The sequence below is a fragment of the Diabrotica virgifera genome, chromosome 1 (genome assembly GCF_917563875.1).
Source record: "Diabrotica virgifera virgifera chromosome 1, PGI_DIABVI_V3a".
NCBI classification, from domain to species: Eukaryota; Metazoa; Arthropoda; class Insecta; order Coleoptera; family Chrysomelidae; genus Diabrotica; species Diabrotica virgifera.
Window position 1 is genome coordinate 18,592,159 of NC_065443.1, and position 13,846 is coordinate 18,606,004.

General features: G+C 33.7%; 1 protein-coding gene across 1 annotated transcript; it reads right to left on the reverse strand.

The window, feature by feature from the left end:
• Window positions 1-1,395: 1,395 nt before the first annotated feature.
• Window positions 1,396-11,754, reverse strand: LOC114330278 (uncharacterized). The gene is made up of 2 exons (XM_028279604.2): window positions 11,394-11,754; window positions 1,396-1,619 (listed from the first exon to the last, which is right to left on the reverse strand). The coding sequence occupies exons 1-2, from the start codon at window positions 11,696-11,698 to the stop codon at window positions 1,448-1,450; spliced, it is 477 nt and encodes a 158-aa protein (XP_028135405.1). The 5' UTR covers window positions 11,699-11,754; the 3' UTR covers window positions 1,396-1,447.
• Window positions 11,755-13,846: the final 2,092 nt, after the last annotated feature.

Consider the following 13,846-nt stretch of genomic DNA (forward strand, 5'->3'; position numbering starts at 1 on the left):
TGAACACCGCACTTATTCTAACCTCAAAAGTCCTAACCAACAAAATCAATAAACTAACAACTTTATCAGATGAACAACAAGGATTCAGATCCGGAAGATCCTGCGTAGATGGCGTATTTGTACTGAGACAAATCACAGAATAGGACATTGAGTACAATAAACCAGCATATCTATGTTTCATAGACCTGACAGAGGCTTTCGATCGCATCCAAGTAGAAGACATCTTACATTTACTGTATAGAAGACACATACCAATCATTATTATACACACCATCGAAAACATCTACTTTCATAATCGAATACAGGCAAAGATAAATGGAAAACTAACTCAGTTTACACCAGTACAAAGCGGAGTCAGAAAAGGTAACTCATTAAGCTCACTGCTCTTTAATATAATAATGGACGAAATAATAAAAGCAGTACGTAAAGCTCATGGTTATAGAATGGGAAACAAAGAAATCCGAATATTATGTTATGCAGACGACGCCGCAGTAATCGACGAGACAGAAGACGAGACAAGACAGACACTACGATGTAAAATCGAATTGATGGGAAAATAATAAAGCAGGAAGCAAGGTTTAGATATCTGGGAATAGATATAACCAGTTACGGAGATGTTGAAGAGGAAGTACGACAACAAAGATTAAAAGCAAGTAAAGTGGCGGGATCTCTTAATGACACAATCTGGAAGAACAAACACCTAATACACGACACAAAAGCAAGAAACTATAGAGCAGCAATTAGACTTATATTGACATACACAGCGGAGACAAGACCTGACACATCTAAAACGAGACGACTACTAGAAACAACAGAGATGAAAATACTCCGACGAATATCAGGGAAAAGTCGGTTGGATAGAGAGAGAAGCGAAAACATAAGATCATGCAATGTAGAAGACATAAATGGATGGGTAACACAAAACGGAAACAGGAGTGGAACGAACACATTAGTAGGATGGCAGAGGATAGGATAGTACGAAGAGCACGAGATAAGTCACCAAATGGACTAAGAAGTATTGGCAGACCAAGAAAAAGATAGTGCGATAATTTAAACAATTTAGGAGGCTAACATTGAAGAAGAAACAGGCTTTAAAGCCTACATACAAGAAGGAAGAAGAAGAAGAAGAAGAAGAAGAAGAAGAAGAAGAAGAAGAAGAAGAAGAAGAAGAAGAAGAAGAAGAAGAAGAAGAAGAAGAAGAAGAGTTGTTAATTTTAAGACCAATTGTTTTTGACGATTCATAGACAGCTTCTAGCATTTTTTAGCGTTTAGATCCTCTCCATTGACCTACTTCAGTTGGCCTACGTACATCTATTAATTTGAATGGTAGAAGTTGATATAACGTGAATAAATAACCATTATCCGGTGAGCACAGGTTATAATAAAAACAAACGCTTTTTTAATTGTAATACATCTTTTATTTTTGCACATAATATCATACATACATTTAGTTGTAACCATATACCTCAATCATGACTCTCGGATCTACAAAAGCTCCAAGTTTTAAGACAACTCGAGTATCCCCTCCTGCCACCTCAATGCTATAACAGAAAGCCCGTTCTCTTCCAAAGTTAAGACATCTGACTGATGATATGGTAGTTTCAGGTATATTAGCGATCCTATAATTTAAAAAAATATCTAAAAATATTGAAAATTATAAGTTTTACTTTAATAAAATTAAAAATAATATCAAAAATAAAACTTTTATTGAGACCAAGTTTCTGGTAACGCCTTCGTGGTTTCTACAATTTACAAACCAACCGAATGCTGAAAAAGGAAGGTCAGGGGAAATTTATAAATTGCATGCTCACTTCTTGCCTGTTCAGGGTGGCAAAACGGTTTGCCGTGTGTTGTGGCTGTATCGGGTCTTGTTTCTGATGCATACTACTCCAGGGAAATAAGGCAAAAATATACCATGTTCGGGACACTTGAGCAGCCAGGTTGCAAATAGGTTTTTTGGGTACTATATACCTAATACATTATACATACAAAAATGCCCGTCACAGTTCGGACGACAAATTTAGTTATTAACAAATAAGTGTCAAAAATGGCAGTTTTCTCGTTTAAATCGCTACGGGTAAAAATAGGGTAATTAAATATCTTATTTATACTGTTGTTCTTTTAGCAGATCAGCCAAGGTTTAAAATGGCAGTTTTTGAATTTCGGTTCGATCATTTGTTGCTTCAGAAATTTCAAAATAAAACTAAAATTTTGAAAATAAAAAAATTGCTATAACTTTTGTGAAAATGGCCTTAAGACTTTCATATTGAACAAAAAGTTGAGACAATCAGTCCATATAATGCACAAAAAATTTTAAGACGATTCGTCAATTAGTTTAAATTTTATTCAATTTGTTTATCCCAATGAGCTTTTTCTTCGCAATATTGTTGTTCAGAAAATAGTAATGTAATATATAATGTAAATATAATAGCAATTCTGTGAAAACCACATGAAAGAAGAAAAGTCATGTTTTCAAAGGTTTTTAAAAAAATCATTAAAAAGTAATTTTTATCATTCCGAAAACATTTTATTAAAGTAGGGTAATTTTTAGTTCAAAAACAATTTGAATAACTTTATTAATATTGACTGTAGATTAAAACTGCTTTGGGATTTGAAAATCTAGTATTTTTGTACGAATTTTCAAAAAAGCACTTTTTGCCTACGTTAATTACAGTCAAAGTTAGCCACTTTTTTTATTTAATTGACAGCTACTTTGTTTATAACAATTAAGCAACCCAACTAGCGCCATTTCGAAGTTGAAGGTATATAGTTTATGTGTAAAAGTTTGAGTAAACTTTAAACTTCAACAGAGTTGCTAATAAAGCTTTAAAAATAACGTTCTAACGAAATCGATTTGTGGTCGGTGGAAATGAATTATTAAAATCCGTGCACTCAAAAAATGAAACTGATTCTTCAAACATATGCTGCGATTAATACCTCCAGAGCTTTTTGATGGATTTTGATCATAATTTTTTTAAATTGTATGTACTCGTAGTCTTATAGAGTACGTTATGTACGTAAATCCCCACCTAATATTTCAAAATATTAGGGGGGAGTTCCCCTTATCACTCAGGGATATGAAAAATAGATTTGACCGATTCTAAGACCTGCCGAATATACATATATAATTTCTAAAAAATGGGTCAAGCGGTCTCGGAGGAGTATGAAACTAACACTGTGACAGGAGAATTTTATAGATGTAAATATATAGATGAGTATTAACAAATAGGGGTTGGTGATGGAAAAGTGTAAATTAAGGGTTGTATGTATTTTTTAATCCTACATCATATAAAATTTTATACGTAATTAACATAGGCGAAAAGTTTTTTAAATTTGTGTAAAAGTACCAGCTTTTGAAATTCCAAGGTAAATTTACTCTACAGTCAATATTAACAAAGCTATTCCAATTGTTTTCAAGCCAAAAATGTCTCTACTTTAGTAAAATGTTTTCGTAGTGACAAAAATTACTTTTTAATGATTTTCTTCGATAATTTGAAAACAAGACTATTGTTCTTTCATGTGGTTCTTACAGAATTTCTATGTAATTATTATTTTCTGAACAATAACATTACAAAAAAAAGCTCTTTGGGATAAACAAATTGAATAAAATTTAAACTAATTGACGAATCGTCTTAAAATTTTTTGTGCAGTATATGGACTATTTGGCTCAACTTTTTGTGAAATATAAAAGTCGTAAGGTTACTTTCGCGAAAGTTATAGCAAATTTTTTATTTTCGGAATTTTAGTTTTATTTTGCAATTTTCGAAGCAACAAATTATCGGATCAAAATTAAAAATCTGCCGTTTTAAACATTGGCTCATCTACTAAAAGAAGAATACTATAAATAATATATTTAATTATCCTATTTTTACCTGTAGCGATTTAAACGAAAAAACTGCCATTTTTGACCCTTATTTGTTAATAACTAGAATTCTCGTCCGAACTGTGACGGTCATTTTTGTATGTATAATGTATTAGGTATATAGTACCCAAAAAACCCATTTGCAACCTGGCTGCTCAAGTGTTCCGACAAAAACCTTATTTCCCTGGAGTATACGTCACTATTGGTCTTACACTGGCTTTATAAATTCTTGACTTTATCTCAGTTTTAATATGTCGGTTTTACCGTATAGTGTTATTGAGACATACTGCCAATCTGTTTGCTTTTTGTACTTGATTCCTCACTTCTTTGTCTAGGTGTCCGTGGCTTAACAATGCAATTCCAAGGTATTTCATTTCCATTGTTGTTCAGTACTGATACCATCAATTTCTATTTTACATCTGTTTACATTAGTTCTTTACTGATTACTATTATTTTAGTTTTCTGAGATGAGATTGTCATATGGAACTCTTTCACATTGAATTATCATATTGAAAGGATTCAACCTCCATGAAATTAGTATTTATCAAATAATGGAAATAAAGTATCTAGGTATTTATACTTTTCAGCTATGGAGAGATTGAAAGTAAGAGATGAAGTCAAAACAGCAAATAGATTAGCAGGAAATCTGAATAACATATTTGGCATAACCGACACATTACTTGTGGAACGAAATCAAGAATCAACCACAAACCACTACAAGAAACAAAGATAGGAAATTAATAGAAGAGCAATATTGGCATGAGCAGAATTTGGATAACTTACTTCGATCCTTAAAAATCGCAAAATACCTCAATACTTGAGGAGCAAAGTACATCCTTCCTACCATGACATATGGATGTCAAACCGCGACGCTAACCTAGGAAAATTTGAATAAAATAGCCATAACCGGAAAAAGAATGAAAAGGACAAAATAAAAATTGATAAATTAAAATAGAGCTTTACAGTCTGCACTGGAAACAATCACACAAGGAATGTGACTGCATATTGTAGATACCCTTTCATCTCCTTTATTAGTCGTCTCCTTGCCTTATAAATTGTTAACGACAGAGATTAAGAACGTTACCAGAAGGTGGTTTCACGAGAATTTTCAGATTTATTGTTTACATCTGGGACTTCTCCTTTATTTAGCAGATGTTGCTACAGCGTCCGATAGAAGAAGAATAAGTTTGGTTATTAAATTAGTTTATGTTTTATTTGGATTTTGTTTTCTTGGTTTCTAGGTCTGGACTTTTGATAAACCACGAGAAATATCTAGTAAATACGGAAAAAATACCTCCATGTTTTATTCTAAAAATTAATATCTCGTTATTTCAACATTTAGTTGGGAGACTAACAGTAGGGGAGCGAAGTATGCTAAATGTGCAGTCACTCGAGCGCTTTGGGGACCTATTGGGTTTTGACGAGTAGGTCTTAAAACCAAAAATATTTAAGTAAAATTTTCCATTTTAGTGGGGACTTTCCATTTTCTAATTAATTTTCTATTTCCAACAATGGTTTTTCAGATTATAGCGCTATCTATCCATAATTTTAAAAAATGGTTCGAATAAAAGTTGCTTATTTTTACGCAAAGAATCCAAATCTGGAATAAAAATTTGGGGCTCCTATTTAAAATTTTAAAGTAACTCCCCACCCCACCTCCGTGGGAGGTCGTGTTTGGTAGCATTCGATAGATTTTTCAAAAATATTCAGTGTATTCTGCAGTTTTTCGATCTAATGTTTATTTTGCGAAATATCGCGGGTTTTGTATTTAAAATTTTAAATTTACCCCCACCCCTCTCCATGGGAGGTCATGTTTGGTATCATTCGAGAGATTTTTGAAAAATATTGAAAGAAAAAGTATTTTTTAGTTTTTCGATCTAACGTTCTATTCGCTTTTTTTTTGTGAAACTTTTTAACTCACTCATTTCCTTACGTCCCGCTCAAATCGTCAGATTTTTGAAATATACACTGTTTTGCATATCCTTAAGTTACCTTATCTTAGCTTGACAATTTCGAGTATTTTTAAGGAGAGATTTTATTTTTCGGGCCCCCCTTAACGAACTCCCCTGCGTCAAGAGGTAATATATGGTAGAGGTACATCTGCAGTCAGGGCACCAGGTTTCTCTTCATATGATAATCTGACGCGCTCGAGTAACTGCAAAAATCCCGCTTGGGCTCCCCTACCATAATTTATTTGTGCAATTATATATCACATCTGTATTACACGTTTTTCTGTCTTTACTGATAAGTATATACTAAGATCACAGAGACCTTGCAAAAACGAACAGTGACAAAAGAAAATTTAAATCCATGATGCATAATTTGTGTCGTTCGCTCGAAGTATGTAGTCGGTGTTATTTGTTTTTTTTTTCCATCATTTAACTATATACAGAGTTAGAGATAGTAACGTCGGTGCAAATTTAATGCGCTTAGTGCTGGAGCAATAATTTATATTTCCTAAGCGTCTTAACTACTTGTATAATCAGCAATATATAATGTTGAATATTTTATTGTTTATGTAGTTTGCGTAGCTTGCTATGAACTGTATTAATAAGTAGACATACAAATAATATTGTTTTCTGGAAAGTAACGATCTTGTAATGAAGTAATGAACTTAGGGCGTAGGCACAAAATTTCGTGCCAATGTGTTTTAAATGCGGTCATTTTTGACGAATTCTGAGAAAACTAATAAGTATTTTTGAAAAATTTAAACGCTGAATGGAAGATTATATTATTACCGAGGCCGACAGTCCCTTAGAATAAACAGAAAGTTTCTTTTGAATGAGATATTTGAAATTACAAATCACAGTAAATTTTCTCTTTTTTCCATCTCTCTAAATTACTAAAATAAATATTATAGGTCTGGATCCCCCGTATGAAAAAAAAAGTTGATTAATAGCAAGCTGAAAATTTGTTAATAGCTTAAGGGTGTCTAGTCGGACAAACTTTGATGTATGGGAACACTGGAACAGGAGAAGTTTTAATTGTGGAACAGGTTAAACATTTGGAACGTCAGACCACGGAAACGTCCCATGTATTTTGTCGGACAGAAATTCCAATTGATTTGTTACCCTTTCATTAAACTCTCATGCAAAATCAGACTGCTATTTGTCACCTGTCATAATTCCTGTCATTTGACATGTTCTACGTGTTCCACTCATTAAAATGCCCAGTTGGTGATAAATAGCAATCTGATTTTTGCAGGACAGTTTAATACACAAAATACATGAGAGGTTTTCGAAGTCTGACCTTCCAAATTTTTAATCTGTTCCGCAATTAAAACTTCCCCTGTTGCAGTGTTCCCGTACATCAAAGTTTGTCCGACTAGACACCCTTAAGCTATTAAAAATTTTCAGCTTGCTATTAATCAACTTTTTTTTTCATACGCGGAATCCGGATCTACTATAGAAGTTTTCAGGGAATTTCGGTCCTCGGGCTATCTTTAATTCTGCGTTTAAATTTTTCAAAAATACTTATTAGTTTTCTCATGATTCGAAAAAATGAATGCATTTAAAACATATTGGAGCGAAATTGGACATGGATGGAACACAGAACAAATCACTCAATCCTCCAAGAGCTTAATATTCAGACTCGACTTTCCTCTATTTGCCTCTTCACCGACTTAAAATTTTTCGGCCATATTGCAAGAAGAAGTGATGATAATCTTGAGAGACTCATAATTTCGGGAAACTTTGAAGGGAGCAGAAGTAGAGGTCGGTCACGTACTCGATGGACGGATCAAGTACAGAAAGCCAGTGGAAAAACATTCTCTGAATCCACGAGGGAAGCTCAGGACAGAAGACGATGGAAAGAGATAGTTGATCGTATTATAGAGAATCACGACACTCAGCAATAAGGAAACGACTGAGGAGGAGGAGGAGCGAAATTTTGCGCCTACGCCGTTAAAAATAAAATGGATCTGAAATAACATACTTCTGTAATTTTCTTCTAGATAAAGGGACACTTTGGTATTTCCGGTAACAGAAAAGCAGATTTTTGAAGCGAAGCTTCTATACTGGTGCATAAAGTACATTAAAGCACTGAAGAATAATAAAGCCCCAGGGATGGAGAACATACCAGCTGAAATTCTCAAAATTGGAGGACATACCAGATTTCACAAACTAATAACAGATGTGTGGAACACAAAAGAAATTCAAGGAGAGTGTATAAGAGCAATTATATGCTCGTTCCACAAGAAGGGAGACAAACTCAGCTACAAAAATGTCTATAAGGTGTTTACGTGGATCATAAACCGAAGATTAAGCCACTTCTCAAGCCATACGAGAATCAACTTTAAGAACAAAGCATAGGAGAATACCAGCCCGGATACAGACTAGAAGGATCTACTATTGACGAGCTATTCAACGTAAAACAAATATTAGCTAAAGCCTGGGAGCACATAGAGATAAAATGCAGCACATACATAGAGATAAAATATATGTAATTATGCAAGAATTTGGTATACCAAGTAAATTGGTAAAGCTATTTCAAGCCGCCATGACCCACCACAAAAACACAAGCACGAGTTCAAAATGAATTGACAGATCCCTTCCAGATAACTAAAGGGCTAAACAGGGAGATGGGCTGGCACCGACTCTATTTAATATACTGTTGTAAAATTTTTATGGGAAAATTTTAGAAAATAAATTTATATCATAGACCACGAGATCCTAGATTTTCATCGCCCTGTATATGACCAAAAATTCTAAATATGATAATTTAGTTAGTAGACAGTGTTTCGCGGAAAGTGAAATCGTTAAGCGATTTGTTAATGGTTCTTTGAACGGATATACAATTATGCGGTAAAAACTAGAAAGTACATTTGGTTCGCTTTGTAATCAACAATGACATTTGTAAATGGTTTGTAGAAGGAGAGACAATAAACAAATTTATTGAATTTAAAATATAAGGTTTTTTGTTTAGCATATTGAAACAACGAAAAGTAATTTGGTATCTCCTAGAATTTAACAAAATGGAAAAGTTGTATAAAAAATATATGGGTTCTTAAGAAATGAAAATATGGATGTAGTGGGTAGAGAGGATTATTGTGATTGGCAGAGAAAGATTGATGGAAGGGATGAGAGTGTGGAATTTGAGGAGAGAAAAATTGGGCACTCTGTAATTAATATCTGGAGAGGACAGTCCAGTTTTTAAAAAGTGAGAAGTCGGTCTAAAGTAGTGAAATTGGCCTTTGCGAGCAGATCGTGGTGAAACGAAACCGTTGACCGAGTTGAGAAGTTAATTTTCCTTGTTTCCGAGGAGATTCCTGTGTTCGGTCTAGAACGAGTAGCTGGTGGGTATCAATTTTCACAAGATATAGAGCAGAGAGAAAACTGAATTGAAATTTTGAGCGAGTCCCGTTGTTTGTTTGTTTGTGAAGCAGTTTGGACGAGAAGGACCTTTCACTACATCCTAGGAGCAATTGTGAGAGAATCGAAGGCTGCGCAATCCAGGAAGAAGAAGTATAAAGAAGAAACAAAAAGGTTAGTCAGAATTTTTGTGAAACGGAGAGAGTTTGTTTTATATCCACACCATATTTGTTTATTTTTGAATTGAGCGTTTCTATAGCATAATTTGGTCATTCCAAAATTTAAAGAAGAGATAAGTAATCAATTCAAAAGGAGAGAAGTAAATTTTAGTCATGTTCTAAGAACAATCTAACGAATTATTTAAATAAAATTTTTGTTAAAACAAAGGAGACATCATAATTAAAGCTTAATTTATTAGATGGAAAAAGTTGCAACAGAATTAAATTTTAGTATAATTTTGAAATCTTATATTTATGGTATATTCGATAAATAAAAAATATTTATAACATTTATATGACATCGAGTGTGTTTCATTTCCCTGTTTTGTCCCTGGATGAAGTAAGCAACTAGTGATACTAGAAGCCACAAACCTAAGGTAATGCATTAAAATTAAAATAGCCCTGAGAATTAAATTTATTAGAGAATTCAATTTAATTTTGGTTTTGTTTTACATAAGTAATAATTTAAATAATTAAGTAATTAATCAAAATAAGAATTTGCTGATCAATCTCATAAAAAGAGAGAAATACAGAGCATAACAATACATATGGAATATTACTGTGTAATATTGTTGTAATCCCAAAAAATTACTTCTTAATAAGTCTAAGTAGATTGCAATGTACACAGATGATGTAAACTTGATGGGAAGAACCGCAAGAGATATCACAAAACTATATGTGGCGCTTGAAGAAAATGCGAAAGAAATAGGGTTGGTCGTCAACGTAGATAAAACTGAAGCCCTAATACAAGCAAGGAACCAAAGAAACTTGCAGAATTTAACAATAGATGACGCTAACATAGAAGTAGTAGAACAGCTCACATACCTGGGTGTACAGATAACTGAGTACAGAAAACAGATAATGCTTGCTAACAAAGCATAATTCTCTATGTCGCAGGTATTTGGGTCAAAAGACATAGGGAAGTAAAGCTTAAAATATATAAAACCATCCTACGGCCAATAGCAACATATGACGTAGAAACATGGATCATCACTGAAAAGAATATAATCCCTATTTTGGAAAAATTGAAAAATTTGGAAAAATATATAAACTTTTGAAAAAAAGATATTAAGGAGGATATAGAGACACATTTGTGACAATAGGATATGGAGAATAAGGTTCAACCAAGAGTTCTACCAATATTACAAAGAACCCTCTCTATAGCAAATTATACAAAAATACAAAGATTGAGCTGGACAGTTCTAGTCCTATACTCATCCAGGCATAGATGAGTATCAAAATGCTACTTTGGACAATTCATAGAAGTCAGAATTAAATAGTAGTATTAATTAAATAAATTAACTAAAGTAGTACTGAAAACGAGAAAACGAAAAACAAACAAAAAAATAAAACACAAGATTAGCCAAAAATAAAAAGCACAGAAATATAACCTCTTGTTACTATTTGTGTTTAATATTAATATTATAAATATTTGCCAAAATGTCCTGTTACAAAAACTAACTTGACTCCCAAACAAGCAAAAAAAAATATTGAAAATATTGAAATATGTCACTATCAGTTAAAAATACAACAAAATTAATGCTGTTCTGAAGCTATTTTCTTGTGGCATTTTTGCAATTAACTAGTTTTGATGGGAAATAAGCCACAATTTTACTAAAAAAATTATTTTATAAACGTTTCGAATATTGGTAGAACTGGTTATTATTATTCTTAGAATATTATTGGGTTCTTTGTAACATTGGTAGAAATCTTGGTTGAACCTTATTCTTCATATGCTATTGTCACAAATTTGTCCCAATATCCTCCTTAATATCTTTTTTTCAAAAGTATTAATAGGGTTTATATTCTTTTTAGTCATGATCCATGTTAACATTTGTATTTTGACAACGACACCCGATTTGGGCGTCGAAACGTTAATAAAACCATTTTCTTAGTAAAATTGTGGCTTATTTGCCATCAAAACTAGTTTTAGTTAACAACAAAATTACCTCATACAAACCTTGCAATAAAATAAATAATAATCAATTGATTTTAAATATTTACCAAATTAGATCTTGTGGGGCAGAAGACTTGCCATTATTTATGAGAACTTCTCTAAACAACAGCTGATCTCTTTGGCCTCTCTCCTTAAAAACCAGGTCACCATAATTACCATTATTATTGTCTTCTATTCCTTGGGACTGATCGGCCACTAACCTATCAAAAGCCACCCCGTCCGAATTAAACTCTGGTAGCGGGTAATGTTTTTCTGCTTGGATATATTTCAAATCAGTTTTGTATTCAACTGCCGCAGCCCCCAAAAATGTATAAAGGGATGCCAGTAAAAGTATTTTTGTGTACCCTGACATGATTTGTACGTTTTGTAGGTAACTTTCAAAGTTTTGGTTTGATTTAGATTTTTTAGCGGCGTTTCAATTTATGTGGGGGATTTATTATGCTGGTCACGATCCAACGATAGTTGGATCGTGACAAAAAACATCGTGACACTGTGATATAGTAAAACTGTATTTTTAATTTTTAGGTTACCTTTTGTTTACATTTAAATAAATATATCATCGCTTGTTGATAGGGGTATCTTTTGTATCTTCTACGTAAATAATGAGTTTGGTTTTTTATTATGGGCTATTAAAATAAATAACCTATTATGACGTAAAACTTTTTTCCAAGAAATACTAACATTTAGTGTGTGATAATCATCATCGTCATCTTTTTTTGTTTATCCCTATGCATGGTAGGCTTATTTATTTACTTACTCCAACCTTTTATCCGACTTAAATCCTGATCAATCTCTATCCAATTCTCCACGCACATAGTTTTAATGTCTCCCGATATAATATTATCTCCTCACCGGCGACGAGATCGTCGAGACCATATGCTCTTTCTCCAGTTCCAGTACTTCTTTCCATGCCAACCTTGACATTCTTTCGTCAGAATATATTCTGTGTTGATCTGCCTACTGGTGACTTTCTTTGGTTGATTATGTTAGCATCTGGATATAGTTCTTCGATATAGGTCTCTTTGTTAGTTCTTCTGGACAGCTTCACTAATTACATTCATATAGTTCTATCTTCGGTTGTACCAATATCAATTTCCTTCAACTCCTTCCGGGAAATTGCAAATCAGCAATTCCTCAGCCAGTAGTATCTCCGATGTGGATCCGCTGGGTAACTTCGCTGTGGATCCGACCATCTTTTACTACAAACAAAATTTAGGTACAGAGTAAACAGAGAAAGAAACGAAAGACAACAAAGATCAAACAAACTGGCCTGTAAAAACTGAAGACTCAGAAATGTAAAGAGAAGTTCGATCAAGAACTTATTAGACTTCTTTAAGACGTAGTCTCAAATGAGTTAAGGAGGCTAGGACTGCACTCCATAGAGGGCAAATGGAGTAATATCAAAACAACAGTACTGAGAGCAGCAGCGTCCACCATGGCAAAAAAGGAGAGCAGAGGAACATGGTTTGATGACAAGTGCAGACAAACGATAGAGGAAAGAAATGAGGTACACCAAATGTACATAACAAGAAGAACACGGAACACGCGAAAATATTATTGGAGAGTACCAGACGGACTTCGGATGGAGAAGATCGATAATGGATCAAATATTTACAGAGAAGCAGGTCTTGAGCAAATCATTGATGTTCACAACGGGTTGGAGACTTCAAACGGAACAAAAGGAACAGACTATACCATATTATTGGCTCAATTGCATCTACCACACAAACTAATTAGACTCATTAAAGTCACAATGGATGGAACTCATGCATGGGCTCGAATAAAAAATAGACTTTTTTAATCTCGCAGGGACTGAATGAGGTTATGTAGTTGGGCTGGCTCCAACATTGCTTAACCTGGCACTGGAGTATGCGGTTAGGCAAATGCAAACTAGACAAGGAGACCTACTGACCAACAGAACGGTTCAACTGGCCGCTTATGCCGATGATATTAATGTTATGAGTAGAACATCAACAGGAGCACAATAAACATACGCAGAATTAAAAACGCAAACGAAAAGGCTAGGTCTGGAAATTAACAAAAAAAAATAAAAATAATGATACATTTGGAAAGTTTACATACCTAGGTGTAGAAAAAATATATGCCGACGGAGCAAAAGATATAGAGAAATATGGAAGAGAATAACACAGGCAAACAGAGCTTATTTTGCTCTCTCCCTATATTTCGGTATAAAAGTGTATATCGAAATACAAGGATGAGAATCTATAAAACCTTAATTTGAGCAATAGCATGCTATGGCAGCGAAGCATGGGTCCTGAAAGAAACATCCAAAAACAAACTCGACACGTTCGAAGGAAAAGTACTGAGAAGAGCACTAGGACTTTTGAGGGAAAACGGATTCTTCAGAATTCGATACAACAACGAGATTTATCAACTCCTAAGGAAACACTCCGGTCAGACTTCATTAGAATACAAACATTGTAATGGACCGGACAGGTGATAAGAATGGGAGAATATAGGCTACCAAAAAGAGCGCTGA

Coding starts and splice junctions, on each gene's coding strand:
- LOC114330278 (XM_028279604.2), bottom strand. CDS start 11,698: ATGTCAGGGTACACAAAAATACTTTTACTGGCATCCCTTTATACATTT. Junction 1,620..11,393: donor GCCCCACAAGATCTAATTTG/GTAAATATTTAA, acceptor TTTAAATTATAG/GATCGCTAATATACCTGAAA.